This window comes from Osmerus mordax, chromosome 18 (genome assembly GCF_038355195.1).
Source record: "Osmerus mordax isolate fOsmMor3 chromosome 18, fOsmMor3.pri, whole genome shotgun sequence".
Classification (NCBI taxonomy): Eukaryota; Metazoa; Chordata; class Actinopteri; order Osmeriformes; family Osmeridae; genus Osmerus; species Osmerus mordax.
The window spans coordinates 5369516-5388664 of NC_090067.1; the positions used below are offsets into that span (position 1 = coordinate 5369516).

Below are 19149 nucleotides of genomic sequence, written 5' to 3' on the forward strand. Positions count from 1 at the left end.
TGGATGGGACCCTTTACCCCCTAGTGACTTTCATGCAAACGATGAACAGTCAATCATTAAAAACCCAGGCTGCAGATTGGCCGCGGCTGCATTTATATTATTTCCGTTCCATCATTTCTATGGGAGCGTGTCAAATTTGGGAGGATGTCTTTGGGATTATGCAAGCAGCCACTTAACCCTGGGAAGGCACAAACAAGGGAAATATCCTCCTCTTAAAGAGCTAGCTTTCCTGTTGTGCTTGGCATGGGGCTGACAACCTGCTGAAAAACTAGTAAACACACACACACACACACACAGACCGAGAGACAGAGAGAGACAGAGAGAGAGAGAGAGAGAGAGAGAGAGAGAGAGAGAGAGAGAAGCTCCTCATTAGCATTATTGTGACTGCTGATTCTAACGACAACTGAGGTGGAAGACGAGGCCGAGGTGACTCATGGACAGTTTCTCAGTGTTCTTGTCAACCACGGAGAGATATGAAAACAAAGGGCAGCTCCCCCTTGCACATGGAAATATATGCAAACACAGCAAATACACGTCCTCACATAGCAGCTATTAAATGATTTCCAGACCGTATTTTCTGTTATAGATTGTGGTGCCAACCTGACTCGACAGTGCTCTCAGACTTATTTATTTTGGAGTTCTTCTTTTTCCTTCATCCAAAATCGACTTATCAGCACTAACCTACCAATCTATCTTGCTGCTGAACTGCTCAACGGGCAGAAAATCACCTCGAATTTTGTTAATCATTCCTCTAGTACAATTCCAAAGCGGCCAACGCCCCCTGTTTTATCACACACATTTTTATTTAGAGCTGTGGATTAATGTCGAGAGGGGTTCCTACGAGAAAATCCAATTTGGCTAGGGAGAGAGAAGGGTCCACGCAGCATATGTAGGCTGCAGCCCTCTCAGGTCCTGGCATTACATAGCATGATACATACATCCATCTGGGTGTGCAGTGCTGACAAAGGACTTTTATCTTAGCAGCCAACACATACATTTCTACAGAGAGAACCCAGTGGGTCTAGGGTTGGGGGGGTTTGGGGGTTAAGGTGTGGCTAGGTGGGTGCCAAAGCAACAGGAGGGCAATAGAGGTTCCCTAATGGGACCGTGATCAAGAATTCTGTCGAGTCACACTGTCGTAGCTTATGCTGTGTCTCTACGTGCATGCGTGTCTCCATAGGGACACATTCGTAAAGGTTATGAAGCAGTAACTGCCTTCACCACCTGCAGGAGATTATCTTACCTAGCAAAAGGAGAGAACCCTTCAAGCCTATCCGAACATACATTACAGTGAATTTTAGGGAAAAACTTTTATAAGGGCCGTGAAACCTAAAGAAGCGGCATGAATGGCCTTTTCTGTACCTGTGAGAGGACGGCTCTCCGTGAGCAGGCATCGACAAACACGAGCCCGGGGCCTGGAAGTAAGATGGTGGACGAGAGGCCTGAGGACCCCTGCGGATCAGTTTCCCCGTGACGGGGTCGTACGTTCGGACCTCGGGCGCAGAGGGCTGCACTTTGTGGTGGATGGGGACTGGGTGGTAGAGAGGGTTCTGGAAGGCCCCGTGAACGTCAGGGAACGTAGCCGGGCTGCTGCTCCTTCAGACAGACAAGAGAACGAATTGGATTTTCAGTAGAGAACACACTTTTTTTTCTGCTACAATAAGTGTGGCTGACCAATATCAATAAGGTTCAGAACAACCTTTAAAAGTTATGTTATAAACACGGAGTCAGACCTGGGCAAAGTGTCAGTGTGTGTGTGTTCCTACCGCTGTGTCTTGGTGTAGTCCTCCTTCAGCGGGTACAGCACTTCATCCACACGCTCCCAGCGCTCCAGACAGCCCCACAGCCAATCAGGATTGACCACGTGGAGGTGCCTGCAGCCTTGAGCCTGACGCACCTTCTCTGTGCCTGGGCGGGGTGGGGGGAGAACAGAGATTGAGGAGGCAGACAAGTTAACAATGAGAAATTTGCACACCGAGTCGATCAATGTATGTGTACAGGGTTGTTTCTGAGACCTTCTGAACTGCTATGCAAAACAATGGTCAGTGCTGAATGACAAGTTTACTGTGCTTAATGACAAGTCTACAGTGCTGATACTAAACGCAAATCTTTGATGAAAGACTTGCCATTCAGAACAGTCGAAGTAGAAATGTCCTTAGAAAAGCCCTTCCAACAACCCTTTTAGTTTCCATTTAGAACTCAAAGAAGCACAAGCTTGTTTTATTGGCATTAGCTTGGTGCAGACGAGATACAACGCCGTCGACTTGACTCGAGGCTATTGATGTTTAAAACAAAGACAGGCAAATTGGATCTCACAGCACAGTACCTCATTAACACTGGGTTATTGTGCGGCCACAGGGCGACGATCAAATCCTTGTTCGGCCATCGATTGGCTCTCGTTTCGGGCCACATTTTCCTCCGAACTGATCTGCCGTGTCCGGCTCTGGTTTGTTGGCAGCGTGGCTACATGAGCATGGGTCGGTTGCAGAACAAATCCCAGATACGATTTGACTGCCAACGCTACCGTTTGTGAGGGCTGACAAGACAGTGGGGCGAGGGGAGCAGAAGCAGCGGCAGCCAGAGCGCCTGCAGAGCATTTCTGATTATCCCCCTGTCTCCCCAGTGATGTTTTGAAAGACTGTAGGGAATATTTCTTCACATGCAACTGCTGCTGCTTGTTGTGTTTGTTTGGACAGAGTACACCCACGCCTGTTTCTCAGGTGAGGGGAGAGAACCTGGAGGGTGAAAGCAGGGCTTAGCCTCCCATGGGCGTGATGTCATCCACTGCTGTCCAGAGCCAGGCCATGTCGACTCGGTGGACACTGGGGCAGAAGCACCCAAATCATGCTAAGTTCTTAAGAGGAGCGCCTTACTCTGTGCCGACCAGGTCTCCAGCTAATTTATAACACCATCAATATTCTTTTAAGGTCATGAAATGCTACGGACTCAGGAATAGTCCGGAGGTTAAAATAGGCAACTGTCTAACATCCTCTCCTCACAACAAAGAAAAATGACTTGGGGCGAACAGTTTTCAATTCTGTAAGTCGCTCTGGATAAGAGCGTCTGCTAAATGACTAAATGTAATTCACGGAGCGCCCTGCTTGCTCACGGCTGCCTGCCTTCTCAAGTGTTCCGTGTTCCGCTATCTCGTGGTGTCGACTCAGCCCACCTCTCTCCGGCAGACACGCATTGACCAGCCGTGCGTAGCGTGATGGAAAGGGACATGGATTTAAAGGCTCTTAATCTTACTTCTGCCTGTGGCTGACAAAAACCCAGTTCCTATGCCTCAATACACCACACACCCTGACAGGCAAAAAAAACATGATATGACGCAACAGACCTTTGCTGAAAGAGGGCAGGACTGTAGAGCAGACATCCAGGACAGAACCTGTTCCTTCACAGAGGTCATGACCACCAACTATTCTTTTATACTATATTCCGATAATGAATTACTTATGTGAACTGGACATGATTACTGCCTAGCAGAGGGGCCTTTGTACCCGCTACCCACACAAAGGCACTTTCCCCTGTTCTCTCCAGATTAAGTGGGCTGTTGGTTTCACTGAGTGCTCAGCGGTTGATTTCCCCCTGTTCAGAGGTGCTAGGTTGCTGATTGCAAAGTGCTCCTCTCGGAGAGCCGCTTCCAAGGCAACGGTGGAAACTTCCTGTGCTTGATTTCTGAGGGCAGGTTGGAGGAGGAACAAAGCTATACCCGCGGAGACCGGGCTCTTCAGAATAGCGTCACTGAAGTCAATGAGTTTGCATGAGCAGGAAGAGGCCACTTGTGTGACATTTCCGACGTCTGGGAGGCTCTTCTACCTGTCGAAGCTAGTCGACGTGACTGGATGTTATGAAAGGCCACGTGTTGGCCATCTAATCATGTGAAGGAGTCAGGTGACTGAGCGGTTAGGGAATCGGGTCTGCTAAATGAATAAATGTAAAGTGAAGGAAACGACCGCCTAAGGCGATGCACACTAATGCGGCCACAGGCACTCTGTGGTTTCCATACGGCCTGAAGTGTGTAAGCCCAAAGGAAATCAATGCAATGGACGCTGTCTGAAGAGACAAGGGAAACAAAATGACTTGGAACAAATAAATAGCCTGACAGAATAGTCGTCAAGCAATGATTTGCTGAGATCTTTAGGGGCCAAGCATGGGCCCTTATTCACACTCATACTTCACTTGTCTGTACCACAATCTACACTCCATTATTTGTGAAGGGCTTCTCTCTCGGCATGAACACAACAACCCGTTTTAAATTATGCCAATTGAGTGATTCACAGAGCATTAAAAAGACATAGAGTGACCTGTAACACAGGTTAGCCTTGCTATTATGCTCTGACAGGTAATTTCTTGTTAAGTGACCCATTTCTGCCCTGAGAGGCTGACCTCTCAGTTATACAGCGTGTGTACAGCTCATCAAGTCTGTTATCATGACGTCTCTGTCAGTTCCGGCTCATGCTTTCAACGCCACGTCGTTCGGAAACCCTTTTACTTGTGTTAGAATGCCGCAATCAGCAGAGATGAACCACACAGGAGTGCCCAGCCTCGCCTGAAACCTATTGGCCCACGCGACTCATTATACAACATTACAACAAACGTTTGTTTTGTTTGTTTTTCCAGATGACATTACTCTGGAATAATCACTAAACTGGTCTTAATAAAGTGTAATGTTTTGCAGTTATGGATGGAAAACCCTCAACTACACATAGGCCTAAGCAAAACACAAATAGGGATAAACCCTTTTGAACTGTGGTATAAATTAATACATAAAGGCATGCCCTCCAATCCAATTAAAGATGTGAACATGGATTAAACTCCTTTAAAGTGGGGTTTGGCTAAATCTTTGTTATAAACACCACTGAAAATGACTGAAGAACAACTCTGAATCTGAGGTTCAGAGTTGTATCAAAAAGAGGCTACTAACAACTTGCATCAGAACCCCATCAGTATTTGTGTTTGTGCTCCTAACAAAACCAAAACCTTTTTAGGTTTATTTATTTATTTTCATAAGGTCATTTGTACCAAGATTAAAATCTAATAAAACAAAGTTCAGATGTTTTAATTAGTTTATTACTTGGGGACGGATCAAAACATCTAATCAGTTTCAAATTGCTCATAGAGTTTTCTTTCTCATAGAGTTGCAGACGGATAGTACAGAGAGATAGTGCTTTTTGAGCAAGGAATTGTCTTTGTAATTGGACAAAAGTCCCCTTCCATTCAAGACAAACTAATTAGCCATAGCTGCTCACGTTGTGTCCTTTCTGACTAAATGTTCATAAAGGACACAAGCTACAATCTAAAAACGAGGCTATCTTCTATCAGCCCCAGGTCAGTCGGCATCCTACTCACCAGCACGTGCAGCGATGAGATGCGTTGTGCTTCCGGACTCCTTGGAGCTGAGCACGAGGCCCTTGCCGATCTTGGCCCCCAGAGCCTTGGCATGGTAGCACTCGCGCGTCCTCTCCATGGGGTAGTTGGTAGGATAGAGGCCGCTGAACACGATCGTGGTGCCCTCCAGAGACCTGCTCTTCAGCTCTGGGACGATTTTCCGGATGTCTGGGGTCTCGGTGTTCTCCTTCCTCAGGTAGGCCTCGTAGCGGGAGTAGTACTCGGCGTGGATCCTCTCCAGAACCCCCTCCAGGTAGATCAGGTGGTCGTCCTGGTCCACATCGGCCTCCTCTTCTTCGTCGTCCTCTTCATCCTCCATGCTCTGGTCCAGGGACTCCTCGCCCATGGTGACCCCGGACTGCTCGCTGTTCTGGGACTCCGTCTCGGCCTCCCTCCTGTCTGGCTCGGAGCAGCCGTTCCCCAGCTCTGGGTCCGGGAGAACCACTCCTGGAGGTTCCCCCGCCTCGGAGCTGTTCTCTCCAGCTGCTCCGCTCCCGTTGTTCTCCACCTCCTTGAGGGCAGAATCCTCGGGAACCCCTCCCTCCACTTTGGGTATCCTCGAGCGGCTTAGCTTCCCCTCCACGTCGCTGTCTGACGAGGGGGGCTTGTCCCTGGGGGAGCCGCTGTCGCTGTCGCTGGAGAGGTCAAAGTCCAGGTTGTTGGACTCCGGTCCTGGATCGGAGGCTTGTGCGGTTTCCTCCGTTCCCAATGTCCTGCTGCCGTCCTCTCCTTTTGCATTCATGCCGTCGCTTACCTGTGCCATGGCGCTCCCCTGCCCGCCCTCTGCCTCGGCTCCCGTGCCCCGACTCGCCCCGTCCTCGGCGGACTCCTCCGGCCGAGTCCGTTGGTTGGCGGGTGCTTCCTGAGTGGTTGGGGGTGCGGCCGTCTCCTCCCTGCCGCCGTTGTTGCAGTCCTTCCCCCGTTTCCTGAGGCCGTTGTTGTGCTCCTCTGCTGCCGACGTTCCCGCCGTCGCCGTCCCCGAGCTCTCTGCTGCCTTGCTGGCCTGGCCTCCACCTGCAGGAGGCGCCACACAACACACCTTCACAACTGACAACCACTTACAACATCCCTTTTCAAATGGAACACCCACTGGCATGCTGCGGACCTCGACCGGACTCCCAATCCGTTGTTACTGTGTGTCTATCTCTATGCTCAAACCCATGGTCAGGTCCAGAACGTGCAACCTTGCTAATTTGGTCAAAGGTAGGAGCCCTATTAAACTCTATGGGTGGAATGCAAGCCCCTCAACACTTGAATGTACTCTATTAAAAGGAGCTACTTCCCCTTCTGTTATTGACCCACTGTGAATAAGCCCCACATAGGGCTCTGGCAGCCGTCCATATGGGGTGATGTCACCACATTCAGAGAGGCACTTCACTAATTGATGGCTGAGAAGAGCGTGGGGGTGGCGAGAGGGGCCGGCTGACTGGAACACTGGCCCCCTGGGGAAACACAGCTACAGGCTCTGTATGAGAAGTCAACCCCTTAGCTGCTCCACCTAGTCTCCTCTGATGCTCATCAACCGGGTCTAAGGTCATCTCCTGGATGAGAGGTTGTTCAACATCAGCAGGGGGCCACGCAGTGTGTTCAGATGCATTACGGTCCTGAAGGGAGCTCTTTATCTTCTGTGATGGGGTATCTCTGACATAGTGTGTGATGTATGCCTGCTCAGGAGAGCAACTGAGCCAGGTGGGAAATCATGACGACTCTCTCTTTATCTAGGGCTCTGACCTACTGCGGGATCCATACCACTCACTTCGACCTCAATGATTCACTGCGCCCTGCACAGCTACTACACACAGACGCCTCCATCCTCCACCTTGATTGACAACCAACCAACCATTTACATTTCATGCGTACATATGCAATTCAAAGTCTTTAAGGTCTTTAAAAAAAAACAACTGGAACTTAGAAGAGCAGACATGTCACGCTCTCAGTACCTTTTCTTGCCATCTGTGCCTCTCGTGACCCTGGAGGGGCGTTGATGTCCCCTGTGCCCTGGAAGTAGATATACTTCTTCACCGTGATGAGGTTGGGCGCAAACTTCCACACGTCCTCGCGGTCGTCAATGATGCAGACCATGGAGTCGCCGCAAGGGAAAAGGTTCCTGGCAGAGAGAAGAGGGGAAAGGCAGGGAGAGGACACGCATGGTGAATGGCAAACATGAGACGCGTGTTGGTGTGACTAACACTCTCTGGGTAGCGAGGGCACTGCAGCGGCTCTTGAGTCCCCTGCTACAGCAGGACATCACACACCCAGCCAGCTCTGTCACTCTGCTTCCCTCTCCAGCCTGAACGGGCTTCCTGTGCCCGCCGGGGGGGCCCACTCGTTATTTGAACATTGTGGCCACGGATCAACTTTCTCTCCTCTCACTGAATCTTTGATTTAATTCGAGGGAGATATCGCCTTGGCATCGTTTCACAGGATGCACTTATTTGAAGGCATTTGGCATCTTTAGTCCCTTTGCTCAGTCACAGCACAGTCGTCCCAAGTTTTGGCCGGAACATTTCCATTGCGTAACAACGACGGAGACAACAAAGTGAATCTGGAGGGTTTGACTAGTGCCAAGTTGTAATCAACACAGGTTTCAGGGGTCTTAATAATTAGAACTTGAGGATTAAGCTCCAAGATCCTCAATTCAATTATTTCAGCGGTTGCCAAACCCCACCTCCAGTCAATAACACCAACTGGTATTCTGAAGAAAAGGAATGTTGTGAATTTCTCTCTTCGGTCACACCTGTTCACATGATAGGCCGCGAGTCTATGATCCGTTAAGACTTCAAATTCAACTTTAATGAAATGTCCAGAGATTGCCTGAGGTATAAATGGCCTCCGGTGGACCCTTGTGTGGATTGCGGTGGCTTGTCTAAAGCAGTCCTGCTACCCACACTGGCAGAAACCGGTTCTCACCTAAGGTTCCCCGTCTTGGAGTAGGGGTCGATGCACTCGTCTCTCGAGAGAATGCGGTGCGAAAATAGTTTCTTTTCTGGGTCCAAAAAACCTGGGAAAAGGGGAGACAAACAAACAGACAATTTGAAAAAACACAACAGAAACAAGACTGGAGATCATGCTGTGCATACAATCAGGAGAGTTTTATTGAGCTGCACTTTCACTGCTTTTGAAGCATGGTGGTAGGTAATACATTTGTGGAAGTGGAGGCACCTTTGCCCCTCGCGGGACACCATCATAGTTCCTCATCTGTCCTGGAGTAAAAGATCCAGTAACAAAGCAAGAGGCTTTCATGTCTGTTTCCAGCTATTTCACTTGTAATTGCTTTCACGACTTGTCATCTGGCCTGTGTGGTCCCACATTTCTTCGAATGTATCTGAAATTGCATTTTAAGCCCATGTGTGATGGACTTGGACACTCATTGTACATTCTGGGGGTTCTCATTAAAACATCCATGGGAGAAAAAGTAGCGTCCGCGCCTTATCAGTGCTTCTCCTAAAGGGCTGCAGAGCCTGATGTCTGGAGAAGCAACAAAGGCATCCTTTGATGGGAGTACATACCGGCTTTCTGCTGAACCAGACAGGACAGAGTCCACACAACAAACCCTTCCCTACCTTGCAGGAGCACAATAGAGATGCACAGAATAAATACATAAAAATCTGGTGGTCTACAGAAAGAGGCAATCCCAACTGGGGCTGGTCAAATTATGCACAACCGAGCGCAACGACAGTGAATGCCAAACAGACAAGGCAGCGTGACCTGATGATGTGACTTGCTCACGGCTCTTGACCTGCTATTAAGCTTTGCATTTCGGTAGCACGCACTGTGACAAATGCAAAGTGCTGGTAGAGTTGGGAAATAAAGGTATATGCTGCCCTCTAATGGTTACACAAGCAAGACAACTGACTGTTTGAATTTGAAGAGCCATCTGCGGGCCATGCTCAGCATCAAATACCTACAATTTAAAAAATGTCTTCTTCAATCACTGAGATGACAAGTTGAGCAACCAGCCCAGGCATAGTACAAGATTCAGGAACTACAAGTAATTGTCGAATGTAAAGGCAACAAACTAGTCAGCACTTTCATTTGGTCATTACATAGATTCATTTCAACGTTTGCGACGCCAAACATGAGAAGACTGCAAAGTACCTGCAATGGTATGTGCATACAGGCGGCTCCCAAAAGTGAAGACATGCAACTCATAGAGCTTGGCTATTTTTTCCAAGAAGTCCTTGCAGTGTGGCCGCAGTCGGGTGTGTAACATGGGCTCTCCGCGCCCCAGCTGGAAGTGGAAGATTCCCTGTGGGACACGTCACGTACGAGGACAGATATGAGACAGCAGAACCAAGAAAGCCTTTTCACCCCCAAAAAACATCCAATGGAATTCTAATCAAATAACTGTAGATTTCAAAAAGTTTAAAAAAGATCATGAACTGGGTTGTGGTCGGTGTAATGGCGATTGTTGCCGCAGCCGTGAGAGCTGTACCTTGTTGGACATTCGCTGGCAGTGCTGTTCGGTGGTGTGGATCAACGTCTGGTCCAGATCCACCATCAGAACCAGCTTCTTGTTCCTGTGCAGCCGCTGCTGATCCTCTCTGCCCAGCTGCTCTGCTTGCTGTGTGCGGGGACGGAGGAGGGAGGGTGGGTGTGTAGTGCATGCAAGTACTCTATGGCTGTCAAAAATATTCAAACAAGATGATGCTCTAACGTTGCAATGTTAAACGTGAGAAGCGCCACACAAGTTCTACAGCGAAATCCCACTGCCCTGCTGGCCATATTTTCAAGGGGCCCATCACAGGCCTCACCTCTGAGCTGACCATCAACTCGGGCACACTGTGCACCATAGAGACGGTTGCCGTGGAGATGTGCGCTTGCTGCTTCCCATTCTTGTTCTGTAGCCTGAGAAAGAAAAGAGTGGGAGTAAATGTCTTTAGCAATGGGCACTCTTTGGACCTTGAGCATGTTGTGTGAAATCCACTGTGGTATTCATTGCTAACAGGAGGTTGTGTCTGTGTGTGTCACCGCTTACTGTGTTAGATCCTGTCCACATTCAGCACACAGCCCCTTCATCACTATGGGATGACTGCATTCTTCTATTCTGATGATGACACCACTTGAAAACACAGAAGAGCAGAAAAAACGATTGGCCACAGAAGACACAATGGTTTGTTTGTGCCTGGCAATTTACTTGCTCCAAGAGTGTGAATGTAGGAATATTGTAGCTTTCTAGGTTCAAACTTGTCTTACCAAACACAAACACACCTTTGAAATGTTAGTCAAATGAAGCACATTCTGAAATGTTGGTCATATTGCTTTTGTGGCTCGTGTAATAAAAGCAATAAACTTATGCATTAATGATACAATACTAGGCTTTTGAATAGTATCCCTGCTCAATGTTGCTAAAATCTCTAGCACTAGGCTGCACTTTGCTACGGCGCTTTTATTGTCACTGAACAAATGTTTTTTGCTATATATCAGGATATATTAACTTGTTAGTATGTCAATTCAAATTCAAAGAAAGAATAGATCAACGCATTGGGTTATGTTTTAAAATGTCAAAATTGAGTGCCCGTAAAATATCAGATTGAATTTCATGAGGATAAAATCACGCGTAAGCAACCAGGTTCCACTGTTAATCCAGCTGTTGTGCAGATCAGTGGCCTTGACTAGCACATGCGCGACATAGCTGGCTTGCTAGCTAGCATAACAAGCTAACATTAGCAAACCTATTGCTAACACACCGAGATTTTAGTCAGAATACTAAGTCACAAAGACAAAAGCAGCATTCACACTAACAGTTAGAAAGCTCACAACTTAGCTAACTACGTTGTTAGTTATGTTAGCCAGCTTGCTTGCGTCGCTGACTCACCCTGGCGATATGACTTGCCCAAGTTGACAGCAGAGCTCCTTGACAACTCCAGCACGGTTTGATTTCAGCTTCTTTTCTGGCAGTCTTTTCTGCTGCTCTAGTGCATCGGTGCCGGACTCCTTTTCCAGCGGAATAGGAGCACATAGTGCAAGAACAGAGTCGACATTGACGAGTGACCCGGGTTTGACTTTCCACTCAAGCAACCGCAGAGGACGTGCACCGACAGGGCAGCAGATCTCTGCCACTTGCACCATGGGGCCCTCTACTGCACCGCCACCGCCGGAATCTGCAGGGTCCTCCATCTATTTCCTCTTCAAATTCCTTTCAACTTTACTCAACGGTCCAATTCAGATATATATCCCGGTCACCTGAAATTGCGTCTGTCATAAATAATGTCAACTGATAAGCTATGTTCTAAATAAAAACAACTGCGCGCTGAATATTACAGCATAACGGTGCAGTACAGACCGAGCTTCAGTTTCTTTCGCTCTTCCCGCCCGTAAACAGGAAAGACACGACTGCAGCGACAGTCCTCGAGTATCCGGTAGACTGATGATGACAGAGGTCTCTCTTTCCAACTTAAGTTATTGATCACTTTTTTATTAAAAAGAACTTTGGTTCTTCGTAAACCATTAAATTCTGCTATATATTTGTGAGTGGTAAACTCCCTCGTTTTGTTTGGATCTAGGTCTACTTTCCATAAGCATCTTTGGGGACATCCCTGTAGGGTATTGTCATGATGTAACATGATGTAATGCACAAATAACACTTCAAACTTAGTAATTACTTTCAATGTTATATTTCGTATTGGTTATAATTGGTGGTTATAAAACGATCAAACCAGCACTGTACCAGTTTAAACTCACAAGATTACAATTTATATTGCTCAAATGATATTTGCTTTTATTGAAGTGTTGCAAATGCCATAAAATAAACAAATAGGCCAACACATTTTAGACACAAATATCATTTCACATATTTCACACTTTTCAGGTATAAGTGTCTTAATTAATCCTACCTGTCAAGATTGTCCTACCAGGGTTTGCTACGCATGCGCAATGCTGATAAATTATGCATAAGGTTAAAAACAGAGTTACTAACCCTATAGTTTATCGCTATGATCCACTAGTGGCTACAGCTTTAAAGTAGAAGCGGTGCTACTTTTCTCACCCTTGTTTGGTTATTAACTTGCTCATATAGCTAGATTTGATTACATCCAGATGCTACCGTGGACACTCATTTTGTCTGTCTGTCTTGTGTTTCTTCACTTTTCAATCACTAAAGATGGATGCTCTGTAATAAGCCATGTCCATGATGATGTATAAACTTAGGATCAATTTCGTAAACAGAAGTCCTCGGAGTGGCAAAAAGGGATCTCATATGCCAATCTTCCTTGAGGACGGCAGCCGACATGATTCTGTGACCTAGTTACCTCCAAAACCCCCTGAAGACTGTGGCTCGCCTCGATCATCTTCACGTCTCTTTCATACTCGAGGTGATGATGTCCGTTATTGTTTCTCCCAACACAAGGCCCTGGTCTTCACCACAAGCACGGTGGCAGTTCTTCATTCTCGGCCAACAGCATTTTTATTTCATTTTAGAAGCTGTCATTGTGAACGTTTGTTTTTCTTGTTTTACTCTTTTCCTAAATATTCTAAAGTTAGTACTGCTTAAGTCTGTAGTGTTGGCATTTGTTTATTTAGTCTGCTGTTATAGTTTACCTCTATATAGAGTTAGTAGCCTACTCTTTTCCTCAATCATATTCTTAGGGTTAAGGATAATATTGCCTATTTAATACTCCAGCATTAGTTCTTTTTTCCCACCTGTGTTTAAACATATTGTTTTACCGTTGTTAAGGCTTAGGTTGTTAAGCCTTACATAGTTAAAATAGCTTTAAAACATTGTTCGTGTCATTAATAAATTACATATTGCATTGAGCAAATTAAATGATAGGCTTTAAATATTTAATTATAAAAACGTTAAATCTGTCGTGACGTAAAACGGTCCTTTACTTCCGGGTAACAAATCAGGCGGAGTCGGATGAATCAAGAATCGTGTACTAGAACGACAACCTTGTATACCACTTACAAAAAGACTCGATACCTAACACTTTTCATCCATCTCACCCTAAGGATATCGGGGATCGAACATGGCAAGGGAGACATTAAATACGGTAATGTATAGTAGCCTACTACTTGTTTATCTGCCTTCCAGCTAACCTAAACTTAATAATAATTACTGGCTATAGCCAGTAAGGTGTCCTTGCTTTAGATAGCTAGCAGCAATCTGTGTACATGAAGTTATGTTAACTCAGGACAATGTAGGAGCGCAGTAGTGTAGTTATGGACCTGTGTGACATTGCCCAGCTATATCGTCTCTCAATCCATATAGCTACCATACCATACCACAATGACATGTAGTGCAACTAATCTTTGCGATTAGGAGCTAGCTGAAGGATTTTTGTACTTGCAACTAATGCTTTCGCTGTCAGAGGAGGTCAGAAATACTTGATTGGAAACCGACAATCATACTGTTAGGATGCATTTAAATTTATATAAATGTCACCTTGTATGTCAACATATTCATAGCCATACAGTGCCATTGTAGGCGGTACTATAGTTGGTATAGCTCAGTGGTAGAGCATACAGATTAAGAGGTTGCGGGTTGTAAGGTGATACAAACCATCAGTCATTAAATCAATAAAAAACTTGGTTTGTGATTGCAACTTTAGAGAAAGTGTCTGCAAAATGTACACATTAATAATATTATTATTATTATTATTACTAACTAGAAATGTATACTGTAACGTTATGAACGTCATAATATCATAGAGCCTGTGACTTTAAACCAACCATTCAGAATGTAAAATCTGTTTTCGTAATAGTTATGTGGATAGAGAGTGAACAAATGATGACGTGTATGGTCAGGTCCCTGACACAGAGGACCCCTATCTGTAAATCAACTCGTTTGTAGTTACAGTGTGTCCTCAGATCTAGACAGTCAATGAAAACAACAAAGTGTCCGGGCCTGTCACTAGTGGCCTTGATGTGAGAGAGAAACACAGTTTCAGCTTAGCTCAGCAGCAACACAACACATTTATGAACACACACACAAGTCTGCCTCACTTCTATGTGTTATTATTGTTATTTTGTGCTCTCCACAGTTGAAGTTATGCCGGCGTCACATGGCCCTGCTCCGTAGAAGTCCACATCCAGTCACACAGCTGCTGAGCAGGTCCTTGAGTCTTCACAGGTACTGCTACACAGACAACACAGTGTATTCCTCTTTGAGTGTGTGATGATGTGTCGCCTAAAGGTGAAGTCTTGTCCATTCAGGGCAGGGAAGAGTCGAGGGCTGTTGAAGAAAACTTTTCTCGGTGTAGCCATCGGAGTTCCGGTAGTAGTGGGGCTTCAGTACTCTGTATCAGAGCCTCGAGAAAGAAGGAGGCTGAAAATTTTGATAGAGGGTGTCGGCCGGTTCTGCAGGTTTGTATCGTCATTTTATTACATATCCAGAATGGGCAAAATGTATAATATTTTCTTGTACAGTCAACTCATCACATGGGTCTCTGTTTTCACAGGTCTATACATGTTGGACTCTCCATCTCGTTAGATTATTGGTGGACATCCAGTATGACACTACGAGGCGTGGATGAGGTAAATTGGAAAATCGAAGAAGCACATAAATATATGTTATTGGAGTTCTCATCACGCTGTATTGCTAGCCTATAGAGTAAAGAGTATAAGGATGCGATAAGATTAAAGGTATCTCTAAAAATATTTTTATGGTCCCTTTTACACATGTTCTGTAAGCTAATGAGGCCCTATAAGTTGTTTAGCAACACGACAGCTCAGTGCCACCAGAATGTAAATTTATAATTTTTGGAGCATGCCGCTACTTTCCAGCCAATTAGGTTCCAGCAATCCTGTTCCAGCCAATTGCCTTCAACAAGGCGTACCTTCCTCCTTGACTTACCTTGTGAAACCATTGTCAATCAAACTCGAGCTGGAGGAAAGCGCTGAAGTTCAGACAAGAACTGAGGGAGCTGTTTCTCATAATTGAATAGTCTATAATTTGACCCAACCTAATGCAGTTTTAAAACTAAGGATGTCATATGTTTGTCCATCCCCTGCCAGAGCAGCCCATCCTATGAGATGGAGATGTCAGAGTGCCACCAGAGGGCAGCAAAGAGCATGGTGGATGGAGCTGTGAAGAACGGAGGGATCTACATCAAACTGGGTCAGGGGCTGTGTTCCTTCAACCACCTGCTACCGCCTGAATACATCCGTACCCTACAGGTCCTGGAAGACAAGGCATTGAATAGGAGGTACAAAGAGGTGAGACCGGCAAGAATAAGGAACCAATAGCAAGGCTGCATATCTGTCTTGCATACATTTTCTCAAGGTTAGTGAATATTGTGTCTTTTTTACTCTGTGCCCGCTAGGTAGATGCATTGTTTCAGGAAGACTTTGACAAATCCCCTGACCAGCTGTTCAAGAAGTTTGACTATGAACCTATAGCAGCAGCAAGCTTGGCTCAAGTTCACAAAGCAGAGCTGCATGATGGCACCACAGTGGCTGTTAAGGTGGGCAAAGGTTAACCAACAGCCAAGACAACAGTAAACAATCCAGTTATTTATATCTCGTTTGATTGGTTTCCAGGTTAATGATTTTGTCATGTATTGTTTGCACAATGTGTACTGTCATATCTTAGGTGCAGTACATTGACCTCAGGGATCGATTTGATGGAGACATCAGGACTCTGGAGATTCTTCTGGATGTTGTGAAGTTCATGCACCCAAGCTTTGGATTTCGATGGGTCCTTAAGGTCAGGGTCACTTGATACTATCAAACTTACAAACCTTGAATTCAGTTGTCAGATATCATCTCACGGTGCATGATTTTAAATGCGTTGTGGCCATTTGTTTGACATATGTAGGTTTTCTTTTTATTTGAATGAATTTAGGACTTGAAAGGCACCTTGGCACAAGAGCTGGACTTTGAAAATGAGGCCAACAACTCTGAGAGGTGTGCAGAGGAACTAAAACACTTTAAATTCATCGTCGTGCCCAAGGTTTACTGGGAGCAAACCAGCAAGGTAAGACTGGAACGCTATTCCTGACTACCGTAGATCACCCCCATACTATCTTTAACACTACCTGGGGTCCCAGGTAATAATGAGCTATTACCACTTAACAGAGAGTGCTGACGGCGGAGTTCTGCGAAGGCTGCAAAGTCAACAACGTGGAAGAGATCCAAAGACAAGGACTGAGCTTGAAAGATGTAAGTGTCTGTCATCGCACCACAGGTATTACTTTGTCACAATCCTCATGATCCGACTCAGATAAACAGTGGGTTTCACCTTTCTGTTTTCCAGACTGCTGACAAATTGATTCGTACATTTGCAGAGCAAATATTCTACACAGGGTTCATCCACGCTGACCCCCACCCTGGCAACGGTAGGTGCATGTTACAGCCCTGAGGGTCAGAGGCCTGTAGGAGAGGAGAAATCTCAGTCTCATTTGTCCATTTTCAACTGACCTTCCTTTAACTTTGTTTTTATTTGCCTTATCATTTACTGCTCTGTAAATTAACTACAATATTTATTTGTATATATTGATACTTTTTATTTTAGCAGTGGTGTTGCTTAATTACAACAAAACCTAGTAAACTGGATGGTATCGGGTGATATCTACATGTATTTTATTGTGCCACAGTGCTGGTGAGAAAAGGGGCCGACAGGAAGGCAGAACTGGTACTTTTAGATCATGGCCTGTATGACTACCTCAGTGAAAGGTATAGTCACAGTTCCCACTTACTGCAATTCCTAAGTTCCTCTGGTTAAATGTTACAGCTTGAAAGCTGCGTCAGTAACTCTTAACACTAGACATTTGAACTCTGGATAAGAGCGCCTGCTAAAAATGACTAAATGTAACTTGTAGTGACAGGGTAGCCCTCTGCAAACTGTGGCGATCCATAGTACTGCGAGATGAAGCCGCCATGAAGACGTACTCCAATGTCCTCGGAGTGAAAGGTCAGGACAGATCGTGACCTTTTTGTTTACGTGAAGCATGTCTTTGTGTTCTCATTCAGCACTTCACACATTTTCCCGTGTCATACGCAGACTACTTTATCTTCAGTGAGATGCTGCTGCAGAGACCGATCAACATGAACAACTTTAACTTGTCCAACATCTTGAGTCGGGAGGAGACTTCCTACATGCGGGACATGGCAGTCAACCGCTTTGATAAAATCATGCAGGTGCTCAAGTCCATGCCCCGCCCCATGCTGCTGGTCTTTCGCAACATCAACACTGTTCGGAGCATCAACATCAGTCTGGGGGCACCTGTGGACCGCTACTGTGTAATGGCCAAGAGGTGAGCATTGCATTGTCCATCCACTTCATGGGTAGTTCTACATTCAAACTGTTATGTATTCTTTCTTCAAACGGCAATCGTGAGGCTTTAACCCTTGTGCTGCCTTAGGGTCACATGACCCAAAGGTTCATAACGAACCATCGTTGTGTTTACCCAATTTTACCCAATACAAAAACAAATAAAAATAATTTTCTTTTAACCTTTGCAATGTGGGGGGGTCTGAGACAGCCCAACGGTTAAAAGAAAATGCTTCACTTTGTTTTTGTATGCGGTAAAGTTGTCGCAATACGACGGTGGGTCACAATGACTGATGTGTTATCTTCGGGTTATTCTGACCCAAGGGTTAAGATCCCGTTTCGGATCCTTGAGAGGTGATGTTAAGTATTCCGTCAACATTCGGAACCGTTCACTTTTGTTGCTGTGTTGCCAGTGCCGTGCGAGGCTGGGGGAGACTTCAAGCAGAGAGGCCAGGGATTCTGCCTCGACTCTGGGTGTTCAGCTGGAGTCGAAGTGTCTGGGAGAGCTTCAAATTTGAGTGTGCCTTGAGGTAAGGAGATATGAGTTGGATGTCCTCGACCAGGGTCACTGCCGTCCTGTCATCACAGGCAGTTCAAGGTGGATGACGATGATGGTTTGTCTTCCCAGGTCAGAGATGGCCATGATGAGTCTGACACGGTCACTGCTGACTGTGCTCTCCTATCTCGGGCTGGTGAAGCTGAATGAGGAGGTTTACCAGTACCTCAGGTAGAAACCTTATTGGACAACCAAACCAAAACCAATATTTTGAGCCATGTTCAACTTGCTTAATAGGTTACATCAGTCAGTGGAATGGCTATGCAGAAGTGGTTTTACTGTCATGGGAGTTGCCAATTTGACTGATGTAGGTTTACAAATGGTGCTACAAGATCTTGAACCTGCAAACCACCACATCAATTCAGGTAATGACAATGATGTCAAGAGCACCAGCCCCCTATCTTACAAGACTGAAAGTGAACAGGATGTCATTGAGCAATGTTGGTCCAGCAGGAATATGCATGGCTTATTTAAAATTAAAAAAACTATTTGTTTTTATATTCTATATTTTATCAGAGTAGACTACTGTACAGTGTCAGAGAATGGTATACATCTCTAATCATGCCATTTTATTTTGCATTTTATATGCAGGTCAACCTTTTTATTTTAATTAAGAGTAACCATAGTTAATACAGTTAAAATGAACGTAGGCAAATGGAATGTATGACAAATGTCCTGTACTGCAAGTGAACTAATAAAAATGGTTTTACCTCATCTACATGTTTTTCTGTTATAGTCTTTAACAGGATTTTAAACACACCTGGGATCATGGTACTGGGGTGATAAGGACAAGTGTTCCTGCTTAGCCCTGCAGGGGGGGCTACAAATCTTCATCCAGATTAGCCTTCAGTTAGACTTACCTTTGTTAGTTTTCCACACTGACCTAACACTAAGAACCCCAGGGCTAACTTGCTTCAAGTATTACAGATTAATAGATGTATGGAGTAATAAAACAATTTCATAAAGATATAGAGGTGTAAAAACCCAGCAT

The 19149-nt window shown here is 45.5% G+C and overlaps 2 protein-coding genes across 3 annotated transcripts in view; one reads left to right on the forward strand and one right to left on the reverse strand.

Annotated features, from left to right (window-relative positions):
* ctdp1 (CTD (carboxy-terminal domain, RNA polymerase II, polypeptide A) phosphatase, subunit 1) overlaps nt 1-11662 on the reverse strand; it is a 46804-nt gene extending 35142 nt beyond the window's left edge. The window contains exons 1-10 of the mRNA XM_067256360.1: nt 11210-11662; nt 10370-10453; nt 10146-10239; nt 9827-9955; nt 9490-9640; nt 8302-8392; nt 7332-7498; nt 5353-6405; nt 1767-1908; nt 1363-1596 (exon numbers count right to left, since the gene is read on the reverse strand). Coding sequence (XP_067112461.1) covers nt 1363-1596; nt 1767-1908; nt 5353-6405; nt 7332-7498; nt 8302-8392; nt 9490-9640; nt 9827-9955; nt 10146-10239; nt 10370-10453; nt 11210-11511 — 2447 coding nt within the window. The 5' untranslated portion in view covers nt 11512-11662. The remainder of the gene's footprint in view (nt 1-1362; nt 1597-1766; nt 1909-5352; nt 6406-7331; nt 7499-8301; nt 8393-9489; nt 9641-9826; nt 9956-10145; nt 10240-10369; nt 10454-11209) is intronic.
* Nucleotides 11663-13282: 1620 nt separating this feature from the next.
* Nucleotides 13283-19015, forward strand: adck5 (aarF domain containing kinase 5). Of its 2 annotated transcripts, XM_067255591.1 has the most exons (15): nt 13283-13382; nt 14373-14461; nt 14545-14694; nt 14790-14865; nt 15346-15546; nt 15654-15794; nt 15923-16036; nt 16175-16306; nt 16408-16491; nt 16586-16667; nt 16926-17004; nt 17151-17242; nt 17333-17585; nt 18016-18132; nt 18231-19015. In XM_067255591.1, exons 1-15 carry the CDS (start codon nt 13359-13361, stop codon nt 18331-18333), a joined length of 1737 nt encoding a protein of 578 aa, XP_067111692.1. In that variant the 5' UTR covers nt 13283-13358; the 3' UTR covers nt 18334-19015. The 2 variants fall into 2 exon arrangements, with proteins under 2 accessions (XP_067111692.1, XP_067111693.1); XM_067255592.1 differs by lacking the exons at nt 13283-13382; nt 14373-14461 and having other exon boundaries at nt 14679-14694; nt 15351-15546.
* Nucleotides 19016-19149: the final 134 nt, after the last annotated feature.